The sequence below is a fragment of the Ornithodoros turicata genome, chromosome 1 (genome assembly GCF_037126465.1).
Source record: "Ornithodoros turicata isolate Travis chromosome 1, ASM3712646v1, whole genome shotgun sequence".
NCBI classification, from domain to species: Eukaryota; Metazoa; Arthropoda; class Arachnida; order Ixodida; family Argasidae; genus Ornithodoros; species Ornithodoros turicata.
The window spans coordinates 121,778,008-121,792,993 of NC_088201.1; the positions used below are offsets into that span (position 1 = coordinate 121,778,008).

At 43.9% G+C, this 14,986-nt stretch overlaps 1 protein-coding gene across 1 annotated transcript in view; it reads right to left on the reverse strand.

The window, feature by feature from the left end:
- Positions 1–3,048: 3,048 nt before the first annotated feature.
- Positions 3,049–14,986, reverse strand: part of LOC135368533 (mucin-2-like) — a 35,948-nt gene continuing 24,010 nt past the window's right edge. The window contains exons 2-4 of the mRNA XM_064601899.1: positions 12,240–12,313; positions 8,404–8,505; positions 3,049–3,551 (exon numbers count right to left, since the gene is read on the reverse strand). Of these exons, the coding sequence (XP_064457969.1) occupies positions 3,153–3,551; positions 8,404–8,505; positions 12,240–12,313 (575 nt within the window). The 3' untranslated portion in view covers positions 3,049–3,152. The remainder of the gene's footprint in view (positions 3,552–8,403; positions 8,506–12,239; positions 12,314–14,986) is intronic.

Genomic DNA, 14,986 nt, shown 5'->3' on the forward strand with positions numbered 1-14,986 from the left:
AGAACCCCCCGATTATACAACCCTCATACGTCAAATGGAAGAAACGGCGAAAGCTACTCTCGGGAAAACATGAGGAGGACGACCACAATCACGAAAACGAAACCCATGGTTCGACAAAGAAGTACGAGACGCGATAAACGAAAGGAAGAGACTGGGCCGAATACTTCGAGCAGCAGCAAAAAATAAGACAGACTGTCAAATGGAGAAGGAAGCTTATGAACACCAACAGGTCAAGACAAAACGATTAATAGCAAAGAAATTAGAACAATATCACAAGTCGAAAGAGGAAGACATCAGTACTTCCGGACGGAAAAACGGACGCAAATTTTGGAAATATATTGAGAACATAAACAACCAAAGGGAAACGACCACACCTGAAGTAACCCTCTATGAAAGGCAAGGAGGGAGCAGTTTTACAAGGAAAGAGGAAATCGAGAAATACATGAAGCAGTTCTTTCAGCAGCAACAAGAGGACATACAGAACCGAATGAAAAACCACGATTACCCTACTGGACCCCCAGCACCTCAAAACGGAAACGAAGATCAAGATATCTTGAAGCCAATAGAAGAGGTCGAATTAACAAGACATATAAAAAAAAACTACTGAATGGTAAAGCACCAGGCCCAGATGGAATACCCAATGAGTTCTTAAAGGAACTCGGGCCGCATTCCAAAGAAAGTCTAAGACGAATATTTAATATGATATTAGAAACAAAAGAGCTGCCTGAAGAGTGGAAACAAAGCACTGTGCGACTACTATATAAAGGCCAAGGGAAACAAAAACAAGACTTAAACTCCTACAGACGAATATCACTACAAAGCAATATAGCCAAACTGTTTGCCTCCATCATGAACAGCAGAATGATGACGCTATATGACCACAAATTAAGTGAATCCCAAAATGGATTTCGTACAGACAGAAGAGGAAGCGACAACTTATTCATCCTCACCCAACCCGTAGAACTCGCACGGAGGACAGGAAACGAAATGTACCTCGGGTTTCTCAACTTAGAAAAAGCCTACGATGCCGTTCCACATGAGCTACTATATGGGTAAAGTTACGCGAATCAGGCCTCCCAGAAGGCATGCTAACTATCATCCGGAACATGTATACGGATTGCTACTGCACATATAATTTAGACGAATTCAAATCATAGAAGGTAAAGCAAATTGTAGGCCTCAAGCAGGGATGCCCACTTTCCCCAACACTATTCAACATCCTTCTGGACGAACTACTAAAGGAACTACAAGACAGCAACAAAGGGATCAGGATAACTACATTGGACACAACAGGAGGACAAATTCACACCCATATAGCAGCGCTTGCATTCGCAGACGATATCCTTCTTATCTCAAGAACAGCAGCAGACCTACAGCAGCTGCTCGACATCTGTACCAAAGTGGCAGACACCAACGGGATGAAATACAGTAAGGCCAAAACACAGTGGATGAAGATCGGAGGAACCAATAATAACATCGAAACTTTCTCACTTCAAAATTTTACCGTCGCCCACACCGACCAGTTCAAATACCTTGAGGTGCTCTTGGAGAATCAAACGAACTATCTGGAACAATACGAAACATCTATAGTAGCTACGACAAACAAAAAGAAAGGACACGTGTGGCACCTGCCTCACCATTCCTATAGCAGTCTTGAGCGAGGGGCGTGTTCATGCAGGTGCGGCTAGATCTGTTGCCACGACGTAGAAGCTGCGTAGCGAACACCCATTGGGGAGCTACTCGACCGGGATTCCCATCACCCCCCCCCCACACACACACACACAGCCCAATCTCCCAACCGCGACGCGGAGTGACATCGAGCTTCCTCATCTACTACGACCTCCCTGAAGGAGCTGAACCTTTTCTACAGGCGGTACAGAAGGCCTGCAGGGGCAAAACGTAAGTCAGCAAAGACTGCGCGCGTAACGAACCTAGTTCTATGGTATTGCGGGGGCAAACTACAGTTCCCAGTCTCCTGAATCGTACGCCAGACGTACGTAATTTTTATAGGTACTTTTATGTAGCTATTGTATATGCAAAGTGTCTTAACGCTTTTTTTTTTCAATATTGCAGAAGGGACTATACATTACAGCTAGCACTCAGTGGATACTTTCTATCGTAATGTTTCTATGTCTTGACACCCTACTTTACTTGTCAAGCTCACTGTTTCTTGTGTTCAGCGTTCCCCAGTCTAATTGAACCTCTGTATGCAATCAGGAGATAAGTCGAAAACTCCCAAACCGAAAAAATTCAAGAGAATATTTGGTAAAGTAATAGCTGGGTTTCCTTGAATAACGCAAATCCAAAATGTGTAACGTGTATGTATATGTCTACTCTACAGCTACCACCGTTTTTGGGTGCATGATTAGCAGAAATTCAACAGAATGCAGGAGCATCATATATCTCTTTTTTCAATGTAACACCGCACGCACAGGCTTCCCATGCAGAAAAGAACAATTTGCACGAGTCACTTTGTTGGCGATGCCAGCTAGGGTGAAGCCTTTGTGTAGTGGAGCAGCCAGCATTGGGAATACCTCACTGCTACAAGAGCACAATCTTGAAAATAATATCCTAGGTGACCAGCAAAATATGTCTTACTGCACACGTTTTTCCTATTATGACGCTCAGCAGCACTGCTGACATGTGGCCACGTGATGTAGGCGGAACATGTGTCTTTAGTGGTCGTCGAAGCTCGTGTCCGCATCGTAGCGAAATCTAAGCTGCACCATTTGTATGCGTGTGTTGAGAAGGGGCCTGATCTGTCTGTCCGTCCTATTCACACACATGCATTAGTCTGGTCTTACCCTTCTGTAGCGGGCCAATGAATTGCAATACGGTCCTAAATTTTCTTTGGCAGGTGCGTAGTGGTAGGAGAGATGTCATTGAAGCAAAAATAATAAAAAGGGGATAAGCCGACTTATCCCCTTATTGCATATAGAGGTGCAATTACATATCACCGTCCTTCAACGTCGGAGTATTCCTGTCAAGGACTATCAAGGACTTGCGAATATTTACCTTTCTCCCGCAATAAGGCGAGGTGAAAACCTGTGCCGAGAAGATGTTTCCCATTCATTTATTTTCAAGTTCGCCTTAGTAGCGCTAAAACTTCTGTTTATCATCCCTACGGGAGTCTCTAGTGAAGCTGCTGCAGTTTAGGTTCTCTTGGGTTTTTTGGACTTCTTCGTTGCCTTTGGTTTCTGTAGCTTTTTCGGAGGTTTTTCAGTTGACGATGTTGTCTGTACTGTCTCTGATGGCGAAATCACGGTCGTAGGAGTCTGGGGCCCTGGTGTCGATTTCTTCGGTTTTCTCGGGGGATTACTGGTTGATGGTGTTACCTCTGCTGTCTCTGATGGCGAATCCACGGTGGTAGTCGGAGGGGGCTGGGATCCTCGCCTCGGTTTCTTCGATTTTCTTGCAGGCTTTCTGGTTGATTGTGTTGTCGCTGCTGTATCTGATGGTGGAACTACGGTCGTACTCGGAGGGAGCTGGTGTCCCCCTTTGTATTTATAGCAGATTCCATTGTGACAGAATCCGTTGTAACTTACTGTATACTGCATCCGAAGGGAAAAGAAATGTATTACCAACAAACACGACTATTACATTTTAGTTTTACAGGACAGATATCACAATGTAATATCACATAGTTTTCGTGATAATGCACACATTCGAAGATTTGCTGTGCTGTAACTAACGTAGAATTCTACATAGATGGGTAGAAATCCAGCGAACCGGTAGAATGTAGGAAGGGAGTTGCGTCAGGACAAAAGCCGCCGATATTTCGAACAGAGACTGTTCTTCTTCTGGGATTCTACAGGAGTGCAAGAAGCGTTCTAGTAGCTCAGAGGCACTATACGGAAACGATGCGATAAAACGAACTGGTCCATTTAACGTCAGGTAATCCAATCGCGACGCTACACTGTCTCACATATTTTTCAGAGAAAATGAGCGTGGAGTGGGTCTACGCAGATAGGTTATTCTGCATATCCCAAACATCTGTCCCACTTCTTCAGGCTGTGAAAAGACCTAACAGGTTGCGTAAGGTCGGAAAAGGGTGGCTGATATTTTCGCCATTTATTCGTTCGTACACTATCGGGTAGGCTGCATATCATGATTTTTATGCCATTCAAAGACGAAGTCTTACATCCCCGTTGAAGTCACGCGAATCGCGTCTTCCTTCACCTTCTAATTATAGGCGTTCGCAACGCGAGTTTCCCTGTGTTCGTCATCCTTCCATGTCTCGCCGATGAAGTCCGTCCGTCAGCGACGTTTGGAAAATGGAAAATTTTAAACTCTGAATTTGTTGTCCGCAACTGTCGTAATACACTGCGGCCCACATAATAAAGCTCCAACATATCATTCGATAGAACAGAAATTCCACTACATGATTCAAGGAAACTTCGAGTCAACGATTTCAAATGCGAGAGAAAATGATTGTCCTCTTGACTCAGAACGGTAATACGTTCATCGCGCTGACGGAGTAGATCCATATCATGGGAGAACACCATTGCAGGACCCACGAGAATGTTATATCGCGCTGTCCCCAATCATGCATTCCCATGTTATGAATCCTGAAACGAAGTCGCCACTTTGGGAGCACATGAAGTTCACTTCGAGTTCACTTCCCGTCATCGTCTCGTCCGTTCGTTTGTTTATGTGTGTGTTTGTGTGTGTGTTTCATGTTTTCCGTATTTTTCTTTGCTGAGTTTCCCTTACCCTACGTGTGAGAAACAAATGGCCAGATAAAAAACACTCAAAAAATTCAACATAATCAGACCTGACATTAAAAGGCGCATACCATACCTATTGCAATGAAATAATTACTATGTAGAACACTATTTTACCAGAAGGTGTCGTTCTGGTTATTACTTTTCGCCGCATGCTGAATTACAGGCATGGCATCGTAGGGCAGTTATGTCAACGCAATGGTTCTTCATCAACAGTATGTTATTCTCAGCAGTTTTGACGTCAATAACGTGTACTCACTGTGTAGAATTGGGAACACTGAATGGCACAACGTTTCTTCATCTGCAGCAGGTGGGACCGCTAAACCAAGCTTACAAGTTTTTCGGGAAAGCGAGATTCTAGCACCTACAGACTTGTGCGTGTGTGCGAGAGGTAATCAAAAACTCGAAGTTTTATGAGTTCCAAAGGAGGACGTTGTATTCAAAAATCAATCTTCTGATTCACAAACGCAAGGAGAGAATTGCACTCCATTGTGTTGCCAGCCAGAACGAGACCTTGCCATTTCGCCACTGATACCTAGAAAAACGTGCCGTGATTGGAACACAGCTCTTTGCAGCGAAATAAGAATGTTGAACTTACTTCTGTGTTCTTATTGCTGTGTTCTTAATAAGTAGTGCCGAAGGGTGGGGGTAAATTGGGTTCGAATGCCCGCAATGGCGGTGCAATCTCGTTGTTCTCTTCGATTTTCCTGAGTCGCTTTGAGGCAGATGTGTCAGCTTTTCCCTAGGAAGGCACGCAGGTCACCCGATTTCCCCCAGTGGGCGACATGCCACCATACCGGTAGGCACACCGCCCCGCAATATCACGCCATGAATGAACCAAGTAAAGCGGAACTTCATTCGCCGTTTCTATTGCCATTGTGAACGTGTCCGGGTATCCGCACGAGCGACTTTATCTGGCGAGATGTGGGCAGAGGAGAGCCAGGAGAAAAGCACGCGCCAACGAGATATCGCGGATAAAACGCCAAGCGCATCCGAACGCTAGCAACCGCAGTTTCTCTTCGGAGGGCTTCGAGGTTGTTCACGTGCACCCAACGAACTATGACGCAGCTCCTGACGCCCTCGCGCCTCCGCCGAGATCGCGTCCGTGAACGTCTCTCGTGCGGATACCTGGTAAGGAGAAACTCGAACCAGATACGCAAAACATATAAGCGGACAAGAACATTTCAAAAACGAATTGTAAAAGTTAGCGCAACATGATGACGCCAAGTTCAGTGGACCAACATAAAAAGCGCGTGGAACACAGCCTTTGCCCGACGCAGTGTCTGAGATGTACCGAAAGTGGTCCAGAAATAATAACATAAAATAAGCCAAAAGTAAGGACAAATCTTGCGTCTGGTCAAATAGTGGATTGCAGTCTTCTAGTATCATGAGGTGGAACGTCTGTTCTATTTAACGAGGCATTGCAGCTAGTTCTATGTGGCCGCCACATTCTGAAAATTGCCTTAGAAAATTCTTTGTATTCAAAATTGTTCAATTGCATGCGCCGGGAACGATAATAGCATTCCGCGCAGAAACACAAAGCCTTTTGTGAGCGTTCCTGATATGATGTTCAATAAAGGACCGCTTTTAGTTTACGAGCGAGTTTCAATCACGTGAAATAATTACAAGTATAAATACATAAACAAAAACAAGGTACAGAGTGTGTCTGTCGTGAAGAAGGACGGCTATTCCGTTTTTTGGAATTTGAAGATGAAAGAATGTAAACAAAACAACAACAACAACAAGTAAAAAACAGTGTGTGGAGAGAAGGGCGCATGAGCCTTAGAAATCTCATTAATTCCTTGACCCTTTCCTTACAGCCATAAAATTTGACATTTTTGGGTGGTTTGACAAATATATTTTTTGTGGCTGACAGTATCCCTTCAAAATTTTTTCCTATATATGAAAATGTAGCCAAATGAATGCCCTATCGAATGATGTAAGTTTCGTAAACAAAGCTATCCATGTATTTTCAACATTAATTTTGGAATTTAAAAAAAATCGGGGCAAACAGAAGAAACCTCATAAAGGTACGCCGGTGTCTTGAAAAAAATATCAATCTGCAAGTTCCGAAGTATACAATGTGTGGCAAATTTTCTCAGAAATAATATCGGCATATATCAACACTTTGAATCACGAACTTCCTGACTTGTTGAAAACAACGTCAACGCCCATGTTCTTAATGTATCCGAGTGGCAGAGTTCATTGAAGGAATAAAACAGAAATGAACATTATAATTTCCCAAAAAACATTAATTTCATGCTCAGCTTTCCTGCTCCTGTGCCACATTTTGGTATTTCGCCGCTTTTCTATTCCTCCCGGTTAGTTTTTAGACAGGAAGAAGAGCAACGGTGTAAGTTATACATATCCACACATTCACGGCAAAAATCTGATTCTATAACCCATTCAGAGTCGTTAGTTGCGTTCTACTAAACGAAATCGAATTAAAAAAATGCTTCAAATGCCAGTATTGCGCATTCGCAAAAGAGGTCCGGTGCAGGAACGCGAGGCCGCGACCATGATGAAGTCAACACTCTGCCTCCTTGGCGCAGAGCCAGCTTCATAAATCACCACCACGAGAAAAAGCTGAATTGCTGAAACGAAACTTACTTTGTAGTGTTTATAGTATCCAACAAATGTCACCCCTTTTACACATCTACTTGAGAGGCCAAGTAGCGCCGCTCGTAAACCGTCCGTCACCAGTGATCGACGCTCTAAGGGCGCGGTAAGCACACAGTTAATCTGTTGGCAATCACATGGTGCGTTCTCTGTAAAATGAGTCTATAGCTGACCGGTATTTTCTAAGAATCGTGGGGAAAAGAACGACTTCCTTGTCTACGCTAGCAGATGACGCACGCTAAGGGAGCTGGAAGTGGACGCGCCTGGCTCTAGAACATCTTTAGAAAGCGATCAAGCGCGACCGTCAGAACCTGACTAATACACTGTATTCAGTGTGTGTACATAAACTAATTTGTCGAAGAGAAGCACGCACGTAATGTAACATGGAGTATAAATGCTACAACAAGCAAACTTCAAGCGTGCTGCACGCGTGTAAGCAGCGATCTTCAGGTGTCGCTGAAAATAAAAAGTTGTTAAAATCAAAACGTTAAAAATTCGGTTTTGATGTTGTGGGTTTCATATTCTTCTATAGATTCATATGTAGGAGAACTACGCAGCTTTACCGTCGCTGAGACAATACCTGTCAACATTGAGTGTAACTGCTCCAACAAGCAATACCAGGCGTTGTATTCCTGAAGGGAATCGTCAGCCCTTCATAACGGCGCAAAAGCCACCCATACTATTTCTCAAGCGGCTAAAAACTCAATTTTAAATACGCAACGACCACAAAGCACCTTGCCTATCGGAACCTGTGAGGAGCTTGACACGGGAACAAGGACAATGACGTCGTTTCCCAATCAAATTGCCGGAATTGTGATCGGTTTTGGGCTTTCGGGTGCCATAACTTGATATGGCGAAGGAGCATTCAATTTTTTTATCAGTCCTTTTTTATAGTTGTTGAATAGCCTCTCGAGATTGGAAATGACATTAGCGTTAGCTCAATAGTTAGCGCTAATGCCATTTCAAATTCTGAATATTTCGTGAAGTCAACTCACTGGGAGTAAATTACAGAGATGCCTTGCTCATGCTTTCTGACTGATACGAGGCATTTTAACGTTACCTGACAGCGTGTGTCATTCTTGAAAAAGCCATATTTCCAGATTCCATTTTCATCTTGTCCACAGTAGTATATGCAGGACATGGGATGTAATCTTGCATATTCCTGTAAACGATGAGCAATGCACAGTTACGTCCAAAGAACTCGAGAGGACGGTAGACGTCCTGTGCAATCCTACATTTTGTTATGTATTTGACACAGCAAAAGAATATATATATATATCAATTCGAGGGGAAGAGATCACGCGTGATTTATAATATCGTATGTAGTTCACACACTTAAAGAGGCGACTGCATTCGTTCTGGTGAATTTCGAAACTATAGTGTAATTTTATTCCTCGTGAGAGGCCGACCACAGTATCGAAAGGATGCCGCGGCCGTGCAGGCGTCTCATAGAGTTACGGGGCGCCTACACGGCGCCTTTGTCATCTTGGCGCCGCCCTCTCCCTCCTCCGCTTAGGATGTGACGTCACGGCTCGGGAGCCCCTGCAACTGCGGAAGCAACGCGGATCTTTAAAATTCGCTTATTTAATACCTAAGGACTTCGGGGACGAGAAAAAACAGCCAAGAAGACTCTCGAGCGATGCTTAACATCCGCGGCATCGCTTTCATAAATGGATTTCTGGGTGCGACCGTCCCTGTGAAATCGTTTTTACGGTGCTTTTGAACTGCGCTTGTGAGAAGACATTAAAATGCGTTCCACCAAAAGCCACAGGAGAATTTTTAACTTCTAAAAATTATTTCAGACACGTTTTTCACGTTGTCGAATAACTCATGACGTTAGACGCTGTACAGTGGAGTCTGAATGAACTTCACGGACAGGGTGGTGCAATCGCCCCGTCATTCAATTGTCGCAAAAAAGAAAAAAAACGGAAAAATGTGCGATCATCCGCATTATCTATCACGCAAGTAATTTGATCAAATCTAAATGGAAATAAACTATCAAGTTGTTATTATAATGTAATTTCTGGAACTAAAAATCCGAAATATGCAAACTCATTTGCAATCATGCAAAATTTTCATGCAAATCATCATGCAAACATTTTCTGTTCGTTCTTTTTATTGTCTTGTTTTTCTCAGGAAAAGGAACCACACGTTAGATTTACGAAAATAATTAAAGGATTGGATTAAAGACAAAAACAAACGCACAAACCGAGGAAACTGTCCTTGCAAGATGAGCGAATTGTTGAGCGCATTCTTTCTTCGCAAAGTTCATACAGGAAGCGTCTTAAAACAGTACCGTTTCATCCTGCTTCTAAGCATACCCGTGACACACGGGCAGGCTTCAACTCTTTTGAAGTAGGGGTTCTTTACAGCTTTGAATGGGCACTAAGGGAAAGTAGCTCCGCCCGCTAACACACGACAATGGCGATCTCGCATCAGGGTATCTCTTAGCGCACTCCGGAATTGGTGAATGCCTCGGCGGTACGGGCGTAGACCTCACAATTGTGTCGCAGATCACCTAAATTGTCTTCCCATAACTTTATTACAGCCCATGTATCCCTTTCTTGCCACTGTACACGAGGCTTTTCGGGCGCCATTATTTGGGCACGACATTATTCAATGTATTGTCACTCGAAAAAGACACGATAATGCCCCTGCAAGCTTGGAAAACTATTTTAGAGACTGATAAAAATGTGAATAACAATGATAATTTGGGGCTTTACGTCACCATACAACTGTGGATGAAAACGTTAAACATAAGCATTTGTGTGCTAAATAATCGGGATCTGCTTATCATCGATGGATGCTGCTATCGAGATTACGCCTTTTCGCTGGGAAAGGAGCTCCGTTTTTGAAAAGGTCCGTTATCTAAAAGAAGAATCTCCGTTGTCGTGTGTGAATGGGCGCAAACGCCGTTCCGGTAGGTGACCTCCTCTGGAAAGGCTTTTAGAGTGCCCGTGTGACAGGGGTGCTACTCTTGTTTCCGATTGACTTCCAATGACCGTGACTTCAGTTTCAGCTGCCGTCATCAGCAGAAACATTCAACAGGAAGCTGAAGTCACGTACTCCTCGACACCCTCGCGTACGTTCTTCATGGAGAGCTGACGGCGGTCGACAACTTGCGAGTGTCGCAAGAAAATGTTCATAAGTCTTTTTCAGTCATTACAACGAAAGTAGGGAACGTACCTTGCAATGGAATGCGGTAAAGGCAACTTGTGCTGCCTGTTTCTGGCAACGAAACTTAGCGTCGACTTGGCATTTTCTCGAGTGCAATTCAAGATATGACATGTGTTTACATTAGAAACCAGTAGATGTACTCCTAGCGTGTGACGAATACTCCCGAGAGATAACTGTCGCCGACAGCACATTTTTTCCGTAGCGTGTGTGTGTGTGAGTTTTTTCATTTAGAGAGACGGTCACGTCCGGAAACCCATATACGAAACCGATGCCACAATGTTGGGCATTGGCCGACAATATGCTTGGCAACTTTTTGTTCGGCTGAAAATGCTTAGAAAGTAAAGATATTAAATTAAACTAGAAATTAACCATCAGCACTGCTTCCACAGCTGCAGAGGCTGTGGTAACGATAGAGAGAGAGAGAGATTGGGGATAGAAAGAGAAATTGGGGATGGTAACGATAACGGAAACGGAAACGCATACCACTGTCCTCCATTACCGGAAACAGAAACGGAAAATAAAATTATCACCCGGTATTGAATTCGGGTAATGGCTATTCCTGTTGTGCGGTGCCATTTGAGTGACTTTTCATTATATTTTTGCATTTTGATGACTCCATTCCCTGTAATGCTCTAAGTACTCCACGAGAGCATGGAAATAAAGCGCATTATTGGATCTCGAGCATAGAAACAATCTCGTGCGTGCATCCCTCGCTTACTAACTCGTCCCAGTCCTCATAACTCCATGACACCAACACATGAGACTTACGAAACATAGACTCCACGCACTGTACCCCACCATAGCACAAGGATGAAAGCATTCGATATTTATTTATTTTTTACTTCTTTTTCCTTTCACCGTGGCTATGACAGTATTACTGCTGCGAGCGTCCGCCTATGAATGCGACATTGGATGAAGGTCACGCCCATCTCGAGTTGCTGGACCCAGAGTGACTGAAGACTGAGGACATGTTCCTACATTTTTTTAAAAAATCTTGCAACATGTACGCATCCCAACGACGCAAAATTACTTGTGTAGTGTGTATGCGTGACAGTGAAGCAGCACTTGGGCAAAACAGGGTGCTGACAGAGCTGGACGGGCTGTCCTCCCGCAGCTCTCCAACAGCCGTTCCATTACCGGAAACAGTAACGGAAGCGTAACGGAAACAAAATTGAAAAGCTGGTATCAGAAACGGATTACGAAAAGAAAATATAGCAGTAACGAAAATGGAAACTCTAACGAAAATGCGTCCGTTACCCTTGCCTGCTCTCAACGTCCGGCGTCTGCCCTTGGCATGTGTTCCACCGCATAACAGTCAAACTACGCCACCATTTTAGATGGGACTTTCGATACTGTGGTCAGTCGTCCACGAGAAATAAAATGACACTTTAGTTTCGAAATTTACTGGAACGTATGCGACCATCCCTTTAACTTAACTGACGTGGTCACACCGCGGGCATGTAGAAACATTTTGCTTGTCTATGTAGTGTTATTTTGCGCACGAGCAAACTCAAACCAGAGCCGGTTCTCCTAAATTAGCAGCTCTGGGTGTACAAAACACCCAAGTTCTTCCGGCCGCGTGTATCTGGAGAGCGTTTATTCGCACGCTGTGATAAAGCTTCTCGGAGAACACCTATAACATGCTGCTCGAGAGCTACGTGTCATATACCTCATTTGTAATGAGGGTAACAGCTGGTGCACATACATAGTGGTACTCACTTTGGGATCCCTAGGGATTGTAGGGCACTCATTTTTCATGTCTGACAATTCCCCGCATCCTGCATGAATACTCACTGTAATGTAGCAAAAAAATGAAGACAAACATGAATAGTTAGCCGGGTGTAACTGGTGTGGAATACCATGCTAATGATGAGGACGGTGCCCAGAAGAAGAACAGCCTCTGTTCGAAATAACGGCGGCTCACGTCCTGAGGCAGTTCCCTTCATACTTCCCTACCGGTTTGCTAGATTTCTACGCGTCAATATATAGTAGTAACTTTGTTATTTGTAGGATTGCTTATGTCCTTACTTCCTAACCGCGTTCGCAGCACAACACCATTGTAATTCGTGGGGTTCTTTTAATAAGGGGTCGTTTCGTCACGATGGACTATATTTTCCTCCACACTCGGTGTGGGGCAGGTTGGCTGGTAATTGACTGTACAAAAAAAATGCATGTCGGTAGCCAAAACAGAAATCTAAATTCGACTGAGATAGAGCGCCCGAAGTCGGCCCATCGAGGTCACCAAATGTCGAGGAGATGTTCCTCTACATGAGTTGCGCAACGTCTAGGTGTCCTGTCCACGGTAACTGCTAATTTAAGGAACGAGGGGATTGAAACAACTGCTCGAGAGGGCACAGTAGAGAATCGCACGCAGTAATAAAACGACGATAAAGATTGACAACCCCCCAAATGTGTATATATATATAGATTAGAAGCTTAGGAATTTATGGACTGTTTTAGCACTGGAATTTATGAATGAGATAAGATTCGCGCTGTTCCCTGAGCCGCTGGGAAGGAAAGCCTGACTGCAGGATGAAAATAGATATATTGGTGATTGAGTGTCCTGGTTTACTGAAATGGCGCGACACTGGCAGATTAGGTTTCTTCGCGACGTCAGATTTGTGGTTATTGAATCGCGTTCTAAATGACGTAGCTGTCTGTCCGATATATTGGGCGTTGCATTCATTGCATTGAAGAAGATAGACAACATTGGAAGAATTACAGTTAAAGTCGCCATTAATGTTGACCCGATAATTAGAATTGGTACTTTCTGCAGAGTTAGCGGCTTGCATTGATTTACAAATTTGGCATCTACTTGCATTACAAGGGTGGCAACCAATGTTATTTTCTGGAAGTTTGTTAATTTTGGCATTTGCTAGTCTGTCTTGGATGTTCCGCGCTCGGCGATAACTTACGCGCGGTGGCTGTGAGAATATTTCCTTCATCCGATCAGATTGTGAAAGAATTGTGTAGTGGCGGTTGAGTATCCGGCTAATGTTAGGAACGCTGCCATTGAATGCGACAGTGAGATTTACTGCAGAATTTCCATTTGCTCGGGGAGATCTTTGGAGCAATTGTTGGCGATCTGTGGATCTTGCTCTGGCTATAGCGTCTTTAACAAGTTTGTCCGGGTATTCACGATCAATGAAGCTTTGTTTTAGTCGTTGGAGATGGTTGTCTAGTTCGGCATCGTTAGTGCATATTCTGCGGTAGCGCAATGCCTGACTATAAGGTATGGCTAACTTAGTATGCCTTGGATGGCAACTGCGGAACGATAAGTACTGCTGAGCATCTGTAGGCTTCGGGTATAAGTTGGTTGAGATACCGCCGTTTTGTAACTTGACTTCCACATCCAAGGAGGTAACAGTGGAGGCGGAGTAGTGGGAGGTAAATTGAATGTTAGGGTGAATTTGGCTGAACCGGTTGATGAACGTGAGAAGGTCGCTTTCAGAATGAGGCCATATGATAAAAATATCATCTAAAAATCTCTTGTACACAAGTGGTTTCAATACGGAACATTCGAGAAATGTTTCCTCCAGGGATGCCATGAAGATATTTGCATAGTTGGGGGCCATTCTCGTGCCCATAGCTGTCCCGTTAACTTGCAGATAATGCTTGTTATCAAATTCAAAGTTATCGGAGGTCAAAATAAGTGTTAGCAGTTCGGTGAGGACAGTCGGATCATACGGCTGGTCAGGTTGAGTTTTGTATGCTGAAACGGCCGCTGCTATACCATCTGCGTGAGGAATATTAGTGTAAAGGGACGTGACGTCTAACGTTGCCAAGAGACAGCTTGAGGGAACAGTTACTTGCGATACAGTTTGAAGGAAATGGTTGGTATCTTTGACGTAGGAAGGTAATTTAGGGGGGATAGATTTAAGAACGTGATCGACGAAGGACGATATATTTTCTGTAGCGGTACCGTTACTGGACACAATTGGTCTTCCGGGATTGCCTGGTTTATGTATCTTAGGGAGCATGTAAAATCGGCCTGGCTTATGGTCTTTAGGAAGTAAGTATTCGTAGAGCGCATCGCCAATTTTCTTAGTGGCCTTTAACCGTTTTAGTGTTTTACATATATCTGCGGCAATTTCATTGGTGGGGTCGGATTCGAGAGGTTTGTAAAAGTGTGCACAATTAAGTTGACGGAGTCCTTCCGCCACATAAGCTTGCTTATCCATTACGACTATGGCACCTCCTTTATCAGCCTGTTTGATGATGATACCTTCGTTGCTTTCTAGCGCTGACAAGCTTTGCTGTTCTGCTTTCGTAAGATTGTGCCGGAATTTCCGATTGGTTGAGTTTGCATAAATACTGAGAGTATCTTTCTGAACAGCATTGATATACATATCAAGACTTTTATCCCGGTTCGGGTTGGGAGTAAAATCGGATTTTATACGGAAAGGATTTAGATTTGATTGCGGTTTGTCGTAGAAGTATTCCGTAAGGCGTAGTCGCCGCGCAAA